At 42.0% G+C, this 18,121-nt stretch overlaps 1 protein-coding gene across 1 annotated transcript; it reads right to left on the bottom strand.

Moving 5' to 3' along the window:
- Positions 1-1,114: 1,114 nt before the first annotated feature.
- LOC101164307 (voltage-dependent L-type calcium channel subunit beta-4) lies at positions 1,115-17,657 on the bottom strand. Its single transcript, XM_023956576.1, has 15 exons — positions 17,421-17,657; positions 14,448-14,567; positions 14,178-14,300; positions 13,911-14,032; positions 13,437-13,489; positions 13,131-13,150; positions 12,849-12,929; positions 11,863-11,921; positions 11,203-11,303; positions 10,898-11,049; positions 10,408-10,503; positions 10,142-10,312; positions 10,006-10,053; positions 8,546-9,915; positions 1,115-3,267 (listed from the first exon to the last, which is right to left on the bottom strand). Exons 1-13 carry the CDS (start codon positions 17,463-17,465, stop codon positions 10,024-10,026), a joined length of 1,173 nt encoding a protein of 390 aa, XP_023812344.1. The 5' UTR covers positions 17,466-17,657; the 3' UTR covers positions 1,115-3,267; positions 8,546-9,915; positions 10,006-10,023.
- Positions 17,658-18,121: the final 464 nt, after the last annotated feature.

An 18,121-nucleotide genomic window follows, 5' to 3' on the forward strand; every position in this document is an offset into this window, starting at 1 on the left:
ACCCTTTGTAAAGACCCACCCCGATCATCTTGTGATCTATTGTAAAAGCATTCCAAGCAATCTATTAATTATAATAATGCCATTTTTAGCCTAAATAAAATAAAATAGTCATGTTTTCTAGGACATAGTTTCAGCAGAGCAGCCAGAGTTTATTAAAAATCTGCCTCTGAGTTTTTGTTTGGGACTGTTGGCATGTAGTGAGGCCGCCAACACTTTCCATTATGTTTACATTCTCACTAGCTAGCTTCCATCCCCTCAGAAACCCAACCTAACATTACCTGTGCAACAAAAATGATGATCAACATTGGGGCTTTCCATCCGTAGAATTTTGAGCCAGATGCCAAGACAGATGAGGAAAATAAAGACGAACATGGATCTATTGGTCTGCTAGTGGATGCATCAAAATGGTGCAGAGCAGGGAGCTTGTGGCTTGCTGTTGTAGCTTCTACGTCACACCTACAAGCTTTTTCCTACCCCATTTTTTTGACTGCTCCGGATTTTACAACAATTTAAATAAACTCGGAAATGCAATTTTAGGATTAATTGTCTTAACATGCATCCTCCATCATCAGAAAATTCCCCAAGAACAATGGCGTGGGTCTTAAAATCCCCAGAATTTGCATTGATGGTCCTACAAGTGGCACAGTGGTTCTCTGATCTGACAGATAAACATATGGTTTTGAATAATCATCAGGCACAAAGTGACAACTTCCAATATGGCTGGTTTGACAGAATCAAGGTTAAAAGTGGGGGGTTTCAGACAGAGGAGTCAAGGGGAGAGTGACTGCCAGCAGGATAGAGAGTTTTTTTTTAATCTTGTTATGTGTGGAAACCATCACACTTCAAAATCCACTGACAGGTCTGCTAATTAGCATCAGCACAAGGAGGAAGTGACAACAGATGGCCTCAGGAAAACAAATAATGGCTCAATCAAGAATCAGGAGGAGAGAACTGTGCTGTGAAGTCAGAAGGGGATGTTATCACACAGACTTTAGTGTAAATTTGACACAGGATGATCCAATCTGCTTCTCATACCTAATGTATGACACTTTAAAAAATGTGAATAAAGTTCATTTGAAAACATAATTTACCCATAAAATACAGAACACATGACTTCATATTTTAGCGTTTTTATTCACCCTGGCTTCACATGTGTTATTGAGAAAGATGCACAGATGCACCCAGGACAAAGATTATCATCAGACTTTGCTGGATATCACTTCTTCGTGTAATCTTGTCTGAAGTACTGACACCATCAAATAACTTGTTGAAGACTGGAAGTGCATTCAGGTCAAACTTAGAGTGTTTATTGCATTGGAAAGCATACATAGAAATGATAGTGCAATTTTACCCCATCAAAACTGAGGAGAGAGATTGATAGTCTGAGCTTGTGTCTTGTCACTTTGCATTGTATTTCACTGAAACACACACAATATGAAATAATAATAATATTTATAAAGAAGTTGTGCTTTTTGAAACCAAAACCATAACAACGTTTGGTTGAAAATTTCGGCAAAGAAAATAAAACATAACAGGTTGAAAGTTTTCTCTTGAAGAAGGAAATGTGCTCTTAGTGTTTCACAAGTTGGAAGCATCTGATCTGAAGCTGAAAGCTTCAGAGTAGAGAACAAATGTCAGCGGAAGCCATGTTCTTACAATGGTTCTGGATAATTACTGCATCATTTAAAAATCTGAGAACGCTACATATAAATGCATGCTTTCTGAGGCATTAGATACAGAATTGTATACTTTGCCAAAAGAAAAAAAATGCTCTGAGCTTCCATCATATTTGCAGCATTGTTGTGCAGTTTGTTTACCTTTATTTACAACATTTACAGCTTACCCATAAGAGATATGTAAGTGATAATGCTGATTCACTTTGCTGAGTGACCTGCTCATGTGAGGATGAGCCTAAAAAAGCCCTTCTGATAGAAGCAGTCATGCAGTTATAACTATTATTAAATGTGTGCTACACTAACAGAATCATGTGCATTAGCGCGAGTTAGAAAGTTGCATTTGTCTGATACTTTCAGAGCTTACTGAGATGCATCGGATATTGAGGGGTGTTAAGGTAAATTAGGGAGAGATGTGGTGATGTTGTCACTACGCTGTGGAATAAAATATGTTTTTAACAAAAAATAATAATAACAGAAGAGACTTAATTGTATTAAATGTTTAAAACATAGATATCGGTTATCTAATGTGTTTCAAAACATTGGCATGTAAGATCTTGGCATATAGAAATATGCTTCCCTTTATTGATCTACAAATTTTTATGTCACCAAAATATTCTAAAAGAATCCATTCCCCTTAATAAAACAAACAAATTGTATGACAATACTAGTAAACACCAACATTTGCACACTAATTTGTAGTTTTTGTCTGATTTCATACATTTTTAACATTTATTCAGAAACTTTACAACCCACTTAACAACTGAAGTATTTTTTTTACTTTTACTCAAGTATATAGTGTCATTAATAACCAAAACCAAAATCTGAGATGTGTTTTAAAATCAAAGTTTCTGTTCATGCAGCTTGTATGTAGTATTTTTGTCTTCTTTTTCTCTTCATTGCACATGAATGAATAGGTTTTTAGTATTGTATGCTGTTGATTTCTGAATAAAGACAAACACAATGAAGATATGAGCAAATTGTTCTTGAACCTATTGGCTGAAGATCATAAATTGATAAAAAATAACTTTAAAAAAGACAAATGTTAAACTGTGCTAAAGGCTTTTGAAGCCAAATGGCCCAGGGTTGCATTTCTGCAAAATAGCAAAATGGTATTGTTGCTTTCAGATATCTGCCCTGTTGCAAAAACCAATAATCCGTAATGCACATGGGAACATTTAACCTCATATTTTCATAAGCAGCAGTGGGCTTCCTCATCTAAGGAGCTCATTTAAAATCTGGCAGGGTTTTTTCTTTTTCTTTTTTGGTAGCTTAATAAACGGATCTGGGAGGATTTTTTTTTTTGCAGGTCTCTGGAAAACCTGCTTGTGCCACAACAAACTTGCTTAAACCTATGTGTCAAGATAGTTCCTGTTCTCTAAGTAAAACGCAAAGTCTTCCCCCTGAGGCAAATCCTAAGGGTTTGTGTGTTACTGTTTTACAATGATATGTGATACTGCAATATTTTTTCAAACAAAAATACAAACTTGTATACCGGTAATATCTTTAGCCTCATTTCATCAGAGTTCATGTTATTTGTCTGAATTTAAGATCTGATGTCCAATTGTTTCTTACAGGTAGAAGTAATCATCAGCTTTTCTGTCACGGTGCCTCGGTCAGCCCCGCCCCCTCAGCTCTGCTCCTGACTTCCACCAGCTGTGACCACTTCATCTCATCAACCTGCCTACACTTAAGGAGATCCAGCCCATTCATCGACGCCAGTTCGTTAACTCCTAATGGTGACTACGCCTGGTCAGCCTGCTCAAGTCCCATGTCTTTGTCCTGCCTTGCTCTCATGTTCTGCCTCTCTGTCTCAGGATTTACCCAACGAAGGTCACCTGTGTGGAAGTCTGCCGTCACTCACCTGCCGTCCTGAACCGAGCTCGGAGCACTCCAGCCGCAGTGATCCCTCCAGCCTCGCCACGAGCCACGTCTGGATTCCCTCCTGTCAATGGATTACTCTCAGCAACCCCTCCTGTGATTAAAACTCACTTACCAAGTCACTTACCTGTCTGATCATTCTGAGTTCCAGCGTCTGGGTCTGTCTCGCCTGAAAACCATGACAGAACGAACTGGCCAAAATCCAGACCCAGCTGACTCAGATGATCTGCGCCACGCCGTGAGCCAACAAGGAATCTTCCTGGGACGCCAAGCTGACGCTCTATCCCAAATCGCTTCGGCTCAACAAGACCTTTTTCGGCGTCTGTATGGTATGTCGCAAACATTATCAGAAATCACCAGTCAAGCTTCCATTCCTGCTCCTACAGTTCCGGCCGCAACATCCGGCAACAACCTTTCTTCCGCTGCCGTCATGACACCTGAGAACTTCCGTCTCCAACCGGAACCTTTCCACGGCGACACGGAAGCCTGCGGAGGGTTTCTCCTTCAATGCCAGTTACTTTTTCAGCAAGCACCACGATACTACCTTTCCGATCACAGTAAGATCACGCTAATCATCAATTCACTTCGCAGTAAAGCGCTACAATGGGCTCAGGCTTTCCTATCCGCCAATCCTATATCCCACCTACCTTTTGAACGATTCATAGATGAATTCAAATTGGTGTTTGATCAGCCCCGTAAGCAAGACGAAGCAGCACGCAAACTTCTTACACTCCGACAACGTAACCGCTCCGTTAGCGAGCATATCATTGACTTCCGCATCCTGGCTGTGGAGGCTGGGTGGTCTGACCCAGCGCTCCGAGGGGTTTTTTACCAGTCCCTCAATGAAGCCATCAAAGATCATCTATGTACCCAGCTGGAAGCTAACACTTTTGAGGAATTAGCTGCTGCTGCCTTACGTTCCGATATCAGGCTACAGGAACGTAATGTGAGTCGGAGCCATGCTGCCAAGAAGGCTACTACGCTAACACCCCTCGTCACTTCCATGGACTGTAAACCCGTTCTCCGGTCAGAGACTCCTCGCACTATTCCAGAAGAACCTATGCGTATCGGGCATTCAAAAATCACAGCCGAGGAGCGGCTAAGACGTCGCAACGAAGGTGCGTGTTTCTATTGTGGTGAAACAGACCATCAGATTAACCGATGCTCCCGTCGTTTAGACTCCAGAACCCCTCTGCTAAGAGACCGGCCGCGGGGGGACCGTTCCGCTTCGCTTAAGGATTTTTTGTTTGTCCCGGTCAAGTTATGTCATCAATCCAGAATTTTGGACTTTCAGGCGCTGGTCGACTCTGGCGCTGAACAGAGTCTAATCGATCAGAGTATCGTTGATCGTTTAACTTTACCCACCGAACAACTCCCATCTCCTGTCCATGCTGCTGGTTTAGGGGGACAGCATTTGTCCGTTATTTCACACCGTACCAAACCTGTTTTGCTTGTTACCTCCGGGAACCACCGCGAGTTCATTCAGTTTTTTGTCACTCGCACACCCCAGACTCCTGTCGTTTTGGGGTTCTCGTGGCTTAGACTCCATAATCCCCATCTTGATTGGAGCCGTGGTAATATCATGGGGTGGAGTGACTTTTGCATGGGTCACTGTCTCCAATCTGCGTTATCCTCCGTTTCCACGCCCTTGAGCTGTGAACCCGAAAATATTGATCTTTCTAATATTCCGGATTGTTACCATGATTTAAAACTCGTGTTCAGTAAATCGAAGGCTTCCTCCTTACCACCTCACAGACCTTATGATTGTGCCCTCAATCTTCTCGAGGGCGCCACCCTTCCCAAGGGAAGATTGTTTAACCTTTCGGGCCCCGAAAAGAAAGCTATGGAGCTTTACATTCAGGAGGCCCTAGCTCGGGGTCACATTCGTCCTTCCTCTTCCCCAGCCGGGGCCGGGTTTTTCTTCGTCGAGAAGAAAGACAAATCACTCAGACCCTGTATAGATTTCCGTGAACTGAACCAGATAACAATTAAAGATAAATATTCTCTCCCTCTCATCAGCTCGGTTTTTGATTCCATTCAGGAAGCACGCATATTCTCAAAACTCGACCTTCGTAATGCCTACCACCTCGTGCGAATGAGAGAAGGAGATGAATGGAAAACCGCGTTTAACACTCCGTTAGGACACTTCGAATATCAGGTTATGCCGTTTGGTCTAACCAACGCACCCGCCACCTTTCAACGCTTGATCAACGACGTACTCAGAGATTTTTTGAATCAGTTTGTATTCGTGTACCTGGATGACATCTTGATTTACTCCAAAGATCCCAAGAACCATCAGAACCATGTGCGTCTAGTCCTTCAGAGGTTAGCCGAAAATCAGCTATTCGTAAAGGCCGAAAAATGCCAGTTCCACTCTACCAGCATTCCTTTCCTCGGGTACATTTTTGAAGCTGGCAGTATTCGTCCAGACCCTGCCAAGATAACTGCCGTTTCCCAATGGGAACCTCCCTCGTCACGCAAAAAGCTCCAGCAATTCCTTGGCTTCGCCAATTTCTACCGTCGATTTATTAGGAATTACAGTTCAATTGCTGCGCCCCTCACTCGTCTCACATCAACTTCAAAACCGTTTCTCTGGGATACCACGGCTCAAGCTGCTTTCAGCACCCTGAAGAAACTGTTTGTCTCAGCCCCAATCCTCATTCAACCGGACGTTTCCAGGCAATTTGTGGTGGAGGTTGACGCCTCCGACTCCGGTGTAGGGGCCGTTTTGTCCCAACGAGAGGAGTCATCAGGAAAGCTTAAACCTTGTGCCTTTTTTTCAAAGAAATTATCACCCGCAGAACGCAACTATGATGTGGGCAACCGGGAGCTCCTGGCAATAAAACTGGCTCTCGAAGAGTGGCGTCATTGGCTGGAGGGAGCGGCTCAACCTTTCATAGTCTGGACTGACCATAAAAATCTGGAATACCTGCGCTCTGCCAAACGACTCAACTCCCGCCAAGCCCGCTGGTGTTTGTTTTTTGACCGGTTTAACTTCTCCATCACTTACAGACCCGGCAGCAGAAATATCAAACCGGACGCCCTCTCACGCCAATTCTGTGACACTGAACAGTCCAAGACGACCACCAGCATTCTCCCTGATACCTGCATCATTGGCAATCTGACCTGGGACATCGAAACCAGAGTTATTCAGGCGCAAGGTGAGGAACCTGATCACCCCACTCCTCCTAACGGCACTCTTTATGTCCCCACATCTGTCAGATCTGCAGTAATCACCTGGGCCCATACCTCTCGCATCGCCTGTCATGGAGGAGTCACCCGTACTCTCCATCTTATACGGAGGCGCTTTTTCTGGCCCTCCATGAACAAGGACGTCAGAGAGTACATCGCCGCCTGTACCACCTGCGCACGCTCCAAAACCTCTAACTCTCCACCTGCGGGGTTATTGCAGCCTCTTCCCACGCCTAACCGTCCCTGGTCTCATATCTCCATCGATTTCGTCACGGGCCTTCCCATGTCTCAGGGTAACTCTATCATCCTCACCGTAATTGATCGATTCTCCAAGTTTGTCCATTTCATACCTCTCCCTCAGTTGCCCACAGCCTCTGAAACAGCGGAGGTTCTGGTAAACCACGTCTTCAGACATCACGGCATCCCAGCTGACATTGTGTCCGACCGCGGACCCCAATTTATCTCACAAGTCTGGAAGGCCTTTTGTTCTGCCCTAGGTGCCACCGTCAGTCTAACATCTGGGTACCATCCCCAATCGAACGGTCAAGCAGAACGGGCCAATCAGGAGCTGGAAGCTGCCCTCCGCTGCCTAGCCGCCCAGAACACCTCTGACTGGTCTACATACTTGGTCTGGATCGAGTACGCCCACAACACGCATCCCTCCTCTGCCACAGGTGTGTCCCCCTTTGAAGCGTCACTTGGTTATCTGCCTCCTCTGTTTCCATCCCATGAATTAGACCTCACCGTGCCATCTGTTCAAGACCACCTCCAACGTTGCCAGCGCATATGGCGCCAAACCCAAGAGGCTCTCCGTCGCTCCAAGGACAATAACTGCCGTACTGCCAACCGCCACAGGGTGGCTGGTCCCGCTTACCAACCAGGCCAGAGAGTATGGTTGTCGTCTAAAAACATCCCGATCCAGGCCACGTCACGCAAGCTGGCTCCCCGTTACATTGGACCATTCACCATTGATCGCATCATCAATCCCTCATGTGTCCGTCTTCATCTTCCGGCAGCTCTCAAGGTTCATCCATCCTTTCACGTTTCCCAGATCAAGCCTGTTGTGGACAGTGATTTGTGCCCTCCTTCCGCTTCCCCACCACCCGCCCGGCTCATCGACGACGCTCCGGCGTATACCGTCAGCCGCGTTTTGGACGTCCGGCGCCGGGGGCGCGGCTATCAGTTCTTGGTGGATTGGGAGGGTTATGGTCCTGAGGAGCGGTCTTGGATCTCCCGTTCCCTCATTTTGGACCATTCCCTCATTTCCGATTTCTACCGCGCCCACCCGGACCGTCGGCCTCGACCGCCCAGAGGCGGTCGTTAGGGGGGGGGTACTGTCACGGTGCCTCGGTCAGCCCCGCCCCCTCAGCTCTGCTCCTGACTTCCACCAGCTGTGACCACTTCATCTCATCAACCTGCCTACACTTAAGGAGATCCAGCCCATTCATCGACGCCAGTTCGTTAACTCCTAATGGTGACTACGCCTGGTCAGCCTGCTCAAGTCCCATGTCTTTGTCCTGCCTTGCTCTCATGTTCTGCCTCTCTGTCTCAGGATTTACCCAACGAAGGTCACCTGTGTGGAAGTCTGCCGTCACTCACCTGCCGTCCTGAACCGAGCTCGGAGCACTCCAGCCGCAGTGATCCCTCCAGCCTCGCCACGAGCCACGTCTGGATTCCCTCCTGTCAATGGATTACTCTCAGCAACCCCTCCTGTGATTAAAACTCACTTACCAAGTCACTTACCTGTCTGATCATTCTGAGTTCCAGCGTCTGGGTCTGTCTCGCCTGAAAACCATGACATTTTCCCTTGTATTAGTTCACATAACTATATTTTCAAAAAAGAAAGGAGCAACAATCTAAAAATAACAGATGTTTTAAAAACTCAAAAAGAGGTTTTAAAGTAAGTCGAACGTTTGCTAAATATACATTAAATTTTAGAAAACTGCCACTTCAAAAGAGAAAAGACAGAAAGTTTAATTTCTTTGGCAAAAAAACCCTCATGATAAATAGTTTGCTCCATGAAAAAAAATAAAAATAAAAAAACTAATACAGATACCAAATATGACTTTGTCTAATTTTGTGGGATTTCGGAGAAGAGAAGCTTTTTCTCCAAGCAAATGTAACACTTGGTGTCAGTAATAATTTCTAACCCAATGGACCAGCATTCATTAACATTCACATTTGTGATAAAGATGCATGCAGACTTTGTGCATGTCTTTGTCACACACAGGTTTACATGACTGCTGAGTATAACTACGTGATCAGTTACACTGAGGGCAAAATTATTCGTTGCAGAGGGAAGTGTAGGTTGTTGTGGTAAAAAGGTAAAGATCAAAGAATGAAAGAAGAAAGTTAAAAAATGATTATTTTTCAGCTCACATGACATCAGAATGACTTGTTCAAAGTTACTGTGCCCTTCAAAAACATTTCGTGAAACATTTGGAATGACGGCTCACTTAAAGCTGCAGACATGGAAGACACCCAGAATTGATTTTTCTTCGCTCTCGTCAGCTGTCGGCTTGATTGCAAGGCGGGTGGATCAAAGGAAAAACCCCAGGAATTCTGCTCAGGGAAGATGCATGACAGCTCTGAAATGCAACAGCACCTCGGATCCACATACTCAAACTACAAAGTTGTGTAATCTGAGTAAAGTGTGAGCTGAACGAGGTTTGGACAGCCAACTGTGGTTTTAATTGAAGTAACAGTAGAAACCTGGGCTTAGGTTTTAGATCAGGGTGGGGTGATGTGGGTGGAGCAGAGGGAAAGAGGAAGAAGCTATCTGATGAGGTGGGGAAGGGTGACTGCAGTGCTGTCCTGGTGGTGTTACCAGTGTGTGTGCAGCCGCAGGAAGCTGCCCTGAGTTGTTGCATGAATATGGGAGGAAGGGGGCCTCTGGCAGAGGGGGCAGCAGTGAGGCGGGCGCTCCTCTGCAGGCACCGCCGCTTCTGCTCCTCTCTCTGTTTGCGTCTTTTTCTCCCCCAGCTCACCAGCCTTCTGCTCCTTCTTCTCAGAAACCTTTCCCCTGCTCTCCTTGATGATGCAGGTGTGGCTGGAGAAGTTGGTGGCTGGATGTGGAGAGATGAGGGGTGCTGCTGCCCCCTAGAGGCACCCCAGTCCTTGTCTTTTGAGACTCGTCTTGTCTGACTCCAGCTGACAGGACAAACTGCTCCTACAAAGAAATAAGAGTTCCCTCAACTGTAAAAGCTATACTTTTATCCATTTTGAAGTCATCTCAAGAAAGGACGTCATGTCTACTTACCCAGAAGTGTGGTGGTAATCATTCTATTAGCTCTTGCGTTTCAGAAAACTATAACAGACACGCAAAAGAGGGATGTGGTCAAATAACAGTGGCAGAAAGTTTGTGGAGAACATTGTGAGTCGCACGTTTGCCGTACCTGTTGGCTGGAGTTAGCTGAGGGAGGCGTGATCAAACTTTGATCTACTGAGGGGTTCACTGGGGCAGAACAGGGGAGATGTGTGGCCCGCCAGTAAATCTCTAGGTACTCTGCAAGGTGGTCACATGCATCCTCCAGCTGATTCTCATCAAGGATCACGTCAAACATCTCCTATTCAATCAATCAAAAAAAAGTGTGAAAAGTAAAAGGTACAAAATACATCTGACTTTTCTGTTTAAATCCTAAAAATAAAAAGAGTAACACACAGGAGGACACTGAGCCAGCTTGTCCCCAGCCATCATCTGGACATTGAGGTGTTTGCTTTGTGACTTCCCACGAGATTTAATCAACCTTTGAAGAACCTTTAGAACAAAAACAAGAGAAAAATACCCATATTTTGGAATGGTAAAAAGATGGTTCAGAGTTCCATTTAGACAATCATTTGCTTATAAAGTTATAGATTAAAATTTTTTTTTACTTTTTATGTTTTGATGAATTTTTGCTGTAAACATTACCTGTACAATTTTAAAGAGAAGAAGGTAAATGATAATATTTGTTTTAGCAGAATGGCAGAATCATTAAAAAAACGAAAACATTCAATCTATCTCCTTTGTAAAGTTTCCAAGTACTTATTACTGAGTTAAAAACTGCTTGCAGGTTTTGTGTCAACAAAAAACATCTCTGGCTTAAACTAAAATTGAAACACCTTGAATCTTGTCTTAAAAAGGATTTTGTTGTGTGTGAGTTTCCTCTTACTTTGGGGGAGGAGACTTTGACATAGACGATGATGGGAGCCAGAGAGGTTTTGAGGAGCTGTGCTGGGTGGTTGATGGTATCTGCATCCAGGACAACCAGCTGAAGAGACTTGGCCAGCTCAAAGATTCTCTCTATTTCACTCTGGACCTCAGCTGGAAACACCCAAACAACAACAGTGAGTCTTTGGAGAAGCTACGCTAGAAATCGATCAAAGTCATGTTAAAAGCAGAGAAGAAATCATTTCTTAACACCTTTGGATATTAATTTGGCAAGATAACATAAAAGAAAGCTTTCTCATTTCTCACCCAGGCTGGAGCGAGTGTTAGCTTTCTCCATGATGGCCTTCTTGTTCAGCACAGACCGCTTTGCCAGCGACAGATCAGCAGTCACCCGTGTGATAGTGATCCTGGGTAAAAACTGTCCTATCATATTGTATCCACAGCTGTTCTACTTCCAAGCATGCCTTGAACGTATACTCTCTTGCAGCTAAATATAAAAAAGTCCTTACAAAAGAACCTATTGACTAAAGCTGATGCAGAATGCCACCAATAGCTTCAGCTTTAACTAGGGATGCAACCCTTTTTGGTTTGAATCCAAACCGTCCGTTACACCATTGAACTGAATTGGGGGGAAAGTGAATTGTTGCATTCCTACTCCATACGTTCGCATATGTTCACTATTGGAAGTGTCAAACATGTTATGTACTAAATTTAATACATTCAATATTGTTTTATTACACCAAAATGAAAGTTTTTTTCTTCACTGTTCCTTATTAGCAAATTTAAAAAGGGATTTATCCCAAATTGTAGTTGTTGTTGTTGTTTTGTAAAACACATGTCATAAATCAAACTGAAACAAAACCATGACCCAAAATTGAGTTTTGAACCGAATTGTGAAAAGTGAACCGTTGCATCCCTAGGGTTAATCTCTGAGGTGTGTCTGCAGAGCACAGCTCAGACGCTCACCTGCCATCAAATCTGTGCTTCAGGAAGTCAAACAAGGCTTTCTGCATCATGTCTGTCACCTGAAAGGCAGAAAAATGGGAAAGGGTTAGGAAACATAGAACTTGTGGGGAAAAAAACACAAGCATGATTGTGCTATTTTTCTTTAACTCAACTAAAAGTAGTTTTCAGGAGACTGCTCAGAACCCATCAGAATGGAGGCCATCCCTAAATGTTACACACATTGCTCAGGTGTGTCTGACTTTTGGCACAGGTGGTGAAGTGATTTTTAGAAAACCTGAAATTTGCGTTCAACACTTACAAAACCGGCAATTAAAAATAAAGTGGTAAAACAAATTCATCTCTAATCAGAGAATAAGTTCCAAAATGGCACTGTCGAGTATGAAGCATTTAAAACATTGCAGATGAGTCTTGTTTGTTTACTCTTGTGTTCTACAGTTTTTATTTGAGTATGACTGTAATATTTGGTGTCAATGCTCTTGGGCCAGAATCTGAATTATTTCTGGAGGAAATAATTTATTAAATTAAAAAAAGAAATGCTACTGATTAAAATATACAGCTAAGTACGAGTTTTAAAATCAAAAACTACTTAAAGGTTATTAATCAAAAATCAAAGCACATCAAGTTGAGATTTTATGATTAATTTTTCTAGGGAAAAAAATCACTATTTATTTCTTAAAAGTATTGATAAAATGTTTTGAGTTAAAAAAGATTTTTTAAATTTCTTGCATTTTAAATTTAAATTTATATTTTTTACTGCAGCTGGGAATCGGGAAATTCTGTAAATGAAATACTCTTCCTTTTAAATTTTTATGATGATTTTTAAAAACAATTTTTCAGGCTTCACTAAGTTGAACTTTCCATAATATATTATGACAATTATACAATTAATTTCAAAATCTGAGATGTAAATGTTACTGTCCACCTTCATCCACAGCAGTTCTGGGGCTCCAAACACATCTTGAATGGCTGAACTGCAGCTGACTCACCTCGTATCCTTTCAAAGAAGGACCCACCAGAACCACAGGCCGCATGGAAGGAACTACGTCATATGGAGGAACGTGTTCAGTCTGCACAGACCACAAATACAGAAACAGGCTGGGATATTGAGATGTGGGTAGTGTAGCCAACACACTACAAGTTCACATCGTAAAACCTGAAATCCTTCATCGACATGGAAAAAGAGGAGAAAAGGATTTGTTCGGCACAGTAAAGTCTGTGATCTATAAATTATAAAAAGGAAAAAAAACAAAGAAGAAATACCCACATACCTGTTTCTGCTTCTGTTTGGCTTTTGAAATAAACAGATTTAATTGTAAATATTAACAATTAGTGTCATTATTATCAAATCTAATATAAAATGTAATATTAAATTATATATTATAACGATTCTATATTGAATTTCATCTGAATAATGAGGATTATTTTAGGAGGAAAGTTCCATTTTCTTTATGCTATCGAACCCTCTCTGCTTTTGGAAGATGAACCACAGCTTTCAGTCTCCAATTAAATCGAACCCAGAGAGAGTATGGAGTCCCAGCTGGAAGAAAAAAACTGTAAAACTCAGTTCAGCTCACCTGCAGACGGGGGGGTGGACCTCCAGCCTCCAGATGATGCATTCCCTCCTTTCCTGTTTTGCAGAAGATAGTAAAATTTAACTTACATTGGTGCCAAAAGCTGGCAAAGTAGTGGGAAGACTTAGAAAAAAGGGAATAACACATAAAAAGAAGACATTTTCAAAGAGAATGCTGTGGAGGAAAGATAGAAATTGAGACGTAAAGAGACAGTTATCCCTTGTGCTATCTTAGATGACCCCACCTATACATTGACGTGTTCTCCCTACCATGACAAAGGTGGATAAAGGTGGAAAGATTTGATGTAATCCATGGACACCAGTGAAGATCACAAATCATTGAAGAAAAAAGGTTCAGAGCACTGTCTAGTGGGTCTAGATGACCCAACTCCCAATGTTAAAGTGCCTAGGATAGCACAAGGGTTACAGGGACAAAAGAAAAGGAAGAAAGTCATCTTTCCAAGCTGTGACCACTGACCTTGCTGCTGCCTTCTGCTCCTGTTTTATCCTCATAGCCTCTAGTTTTACTGGACTTGGGATAAAAGTGATATCTGCCCCTTCCTTTACCAGCCGACCAATCCACCAGTCATTGTTGTACTTCTGTGGGAGAGGAAACAGAGCTTTTACTGTTAAAATAAATTAACATTCACTGAATTCTCCACATTCGATGTTAATTGCTAAAAACAAGTCAATAAGGGCCTTTGTTTCCAAGTGACAAGGCTGATGATTTTTTTAAGCCTCTCACCTCTTTTATGTGTAGAAAGTCTTTGGTTTCAAAGTTTATAGCTGCACCCTGGACTGGACAATCTTCATCGATCGCCCCGCAATAGGTTACATTGGTTTTTACTGCAAATGCTACAGGTTTGGACTGTTGAAAGACCAAGAGAGCTACAAATTATCATCTTATTTTTCTAGTTTAAACCAATAAATGCCAAACCTAAATTTTGTGCATAACACACATTACAATCTCACTGCTCTTTGGAGACTGCAAGAACATCCACTTCCATGCTCTCACCTTGGCTCTTTCCAGCTGCAGCTGAGCCTGGCGCTCGGCTTCACGCCGAGACGCCTCCTTGTCCTCCTCCAGGGACAGGTCGGAATCAGAGGGTCGACCAGTGTAGGAATCGGCTGAACCCTGAAGGAAAGTGGAAAAAAGGAAAGGAAAAAGAGGACTTTAAAATTCCTCCACAAGGCAGAGGCAGAGAAAAGATAAATCTTTCATAAGGAAGAGGGAAATTCTGTATTGAGCAATTCAGCAGCTTAAACTGTGACTGTAAATTTCCAATGTCTTTCTTTTTCAAATCTTCATTTGTTCTCCTGCAGTTTCCCAAAGAAGGTCTCTCAAGGGAACATGTTGATGAGTAACATGTGCCACAAATCATCACTAACCCATCTGATTGTATGCTTAGCCCTTTGTTGGCCATAGCCATAAGATACAAAAAGACAATAGTTTGTTAAATGACTTGCTATTCACCTTTTTTTGTGATTTTCTAATCTTCAGGATGGAAGTGCTTTTAGCAGAGGGCACAAAATAACAATAATTTCATATCTCCGCCAGCATTCCTCCATCCTGATTGCTGCAACCCAAGAAGAGCAGAGATTTCCTAACATCCATCAAGAAGTAAAGTAAGCTAAACACAGATTTCTTTCCAATTTCCTTATTTTGTTCTGTGCCACAATGAAAAGCTGTTTTAGCTGATCCAAAACAACGTTTATTTAAATGTCTAAGGCTGCTGCTGGATGTCTATGAGTGGGGAAGGATAACTAATGAAAATGCATTATTTTGGAGGTGTCTCTTTGGCAAAGAAGATTTACACGTTATCATCACCTTAAATACCTACATTTTATTTCTTGACCACAATGCATTACAGTTCGACACTAGAAATAATTACAGACATTAAATATAATAATCTGACTTTAGAACTTCACTCCTTTGCTACACCATTATACTTTGCAACATTGAACAACAACTGTGTTCAATGATGAGAAATGCATTTCAGAAACAGTAGGAATAAAAAAAACATTCAAGTGGTCTTTAGTGAGACAAATGTGTCATATTGCAGAACTTCATGATTATTGTAGATCTTCCTGCTTCTAAACCCACTGAAATCCTTTCATAGGACTGCTGGAGCCAACCCTGCTACTGTGGGGCGAAGGTGTAATCTACCCTGAACCCATCTAACTGTAAAATATTCTAATGTATTAACTTGATAACAGCTGCTAAATGGTGTTGCCTCATTATAATTTTTTTCAGCCATTGTTATGATTGGATCATCATCATACATGCACGACTGTCTCACTTTATTGTTTGTAGTTTTGGTTCCCTAGACGACCCTAAATGAGTCTGATACATTTTTTCACAAGGATAAAACATTGACAAGTTAAATTTTAAACCCCGACATCTATCAATTACTCTACAAGTGCAATATGGCACACATCCATGTTAAAAACCTAATTAACAAACAGACAAAAAAGCACTTCAAAAACAAACGTGAGTAATAAAGAAAATAATTATATAACCTATGGCCTTGTTTGTTATATCAAAAATATCACATACATTGAATAAATGTGAAGAAAATACAAATAGGTGGCAGGACAATCTGTAACAAACTGAAAATGTTGCACACAAAAAAACAAGCTACATCGTTAAAATTAGTCGAGAGCAGACCACTAAAAATACACTCCACTCTTACTATATAATTCTAAGATCGATGAAGGAATCTAATCCAATCCAAGAAACACAAGTCTCAGTGGTGGAACATCATTAATGGCTCTGAAAAACTCACAGCTCTCAGTCTTTTCCCATTTCTGACTTTACACATAGCTGTGACACACTGATTCATCATTTGCCCTGTGAGGGATTGAGACACATAGATGGCAATGAGAAAATCCCTCAAATGCTGCCCAATCCATTAGAGACTGAAACATGAAACAATGACACTGCAGCAGTTGTAGATTTTCACCAGTAGAGGGGAGCACATCCTTATCACAAGCAACTCCCTTACAGAACAACTGTGAATGATGCTCTCACTGCTTGGATCAGCTGTTTTATCTCGATACAATACATTCTAACAACCTGATGCCTTGCCAGGTTGTTACGTTTGACCCGCATATATTAGTATGTAAACTTAAAACGTGTTTAAGAATATGTGAGGTAAAGAATGAACAGATCTGGAGAGCTTAAATGGCAAAGACTAAAGCAACTACAAAGAGATGCTAAGTGACTGTACTGGAACATATAGGAAGTGACCATAGTAAAATAGAAATAAACATATGGCAAGTGTCCCCTAAAAAAGAAAGGTTAAAAAAATAGCAAAAATGATTAAATAGGTCAGAAAATAACTAAAAGTAAACCAATAACACAAGGGAAACCAAAAACAAGCCAAAGTATGATATGATATATTCAGTAATTCAAGAAAAGAAAATGCAAAGTCATGGCAGGAAAAAGATAGAATCATTCAAGTCTGACAGAAATGACTAATGAGTAAAAGAAAAACTATCAGATGAGTGACAATATCAAATATTTGAATCAAAAACTGTTTTTGTTTTATTGCCTCATTCAGTCTGAGTGTTAATTATCCAAAGAATACGTAGTTAGGTTTGTTCACTCGTGTTCTATTCATGGACTCTTTGGCAAATCAAAAACCAAACTCCCTCCTGCTCAACAGATGGATCACCATTCCAAATGCAAACTTAACCAGCAGCTCAAAGCAGAGTTGAAGTAAATAGATAAACTGCACATATAGAGAGCAGAATCTTCAAAGGAGATGGGCAGGAGGATGGAGGGAAGGGAAGGGAAGACAAGTGAGGAGATGCCTCAAAGTAAGTGAACCAGAATAGACTTCTACTGAAACAAAAAAAGAAGAAGAAAAAAACAAGGGAGAGGGGTGCACAGGAGGAGGATGTCTCTGAGAAAACAGACAAGAGAAGAGGCTGAGCTGGCATGCAGGCTGATTCATCACAGAAAGAGGCAGCATTAGCAGCATACCTTGTTACAGATGAGTCCTGTGGCGCTTGAGTCGGAGGCAGACATGCTTCTGCTGCCAGTGCTCTCTTCGCCCCATGGCAAAGAAGGAGAGGAACCCTCCTCCCCTCAGCCAGTGGGGAGAGGGAGGGAGGCGTGCACGCCTAAGTGCTTCGCAGCCATTGCTGCGCTGCCTCAACAGTCGTTTCCTATACAAAATTGATGCCCTGACTGCAGCAGCATTGTGCACATGCCTGCATGCTGGCGGGCTCTTTTGCTTTCAGCCAACCCCTCATGAAAGAAAAGCCTCTTTCTTCTGCCGATCTACACTCCATTTAGCGTTAATCCAGGAGGGATCTCACATCAGCATCCTTCCTTCTTCCAGCTTACATACAGAAACAGTTTAAACTATGTAAAGCCATTAACAAATTGGCTTTTTGTCTTAACTTCTTCTAACAAAAAAAGAATTAATTCAACTTTTTAAATTCCTTTGTGGCCTTTAAACAGGAATGTTAGACCCTGTTCTACCTTTAAAATGTGGTGTTTTGTTCAAGATTTCAGGCAATTCACAATGTTGGGTAAAAGAACATTAAATAGTAAAGAAAGTGTTTTAGAGCAAACAGTAATGCAACTTGACAAGAGAACTCCCTTCCTGTGAATAGTAAATCAGTTTCAACTTATGAACCAAACTCAAAGGAAAAAGTGAAAATCCATAAAATGCTTGA

Source organism: Oryzias latipes, chromosome 7, assembly GCF_002234675.1.
Source record: "Oryzias latipes chromosome 7, ASM223467v1".
In the NCBI taxonomy this organism is placed as follows: Eukaryota; Metazoa; Chordata; class Actinopteri; order Beloniformes; family Adrianichthyidae; genus Oryzias; species Oryzias latipes.

What these genes read in the sequence shown, in the direction of transcription:
- LOC101164307 (XM_023956576.1), bottom strand. Translation starts at nt 17,465, where the DNA reads ATGTCTGCCTCCGACTCAAGCGCCACAGGACTCATCTGTAACAAG. An exon ending in CAGGACTCATCTGTAACAAG is followed by an intron (nt 14,568 to 17,420) that starts GTATGCTGCTAA and finishes ACTTTCCTTCAG; the next exon opens with GGTTCAGCCGATTCCTACAC. An exon ending in CAGCTAACTCCAGCCAACAG is followed by an intron (nt 10,054 to 10,141) that starts GTACGGCAAACG and finishes TGTCTGTTATAG; the next exon opens with TTTTCTGAAACGCAAGAGCT.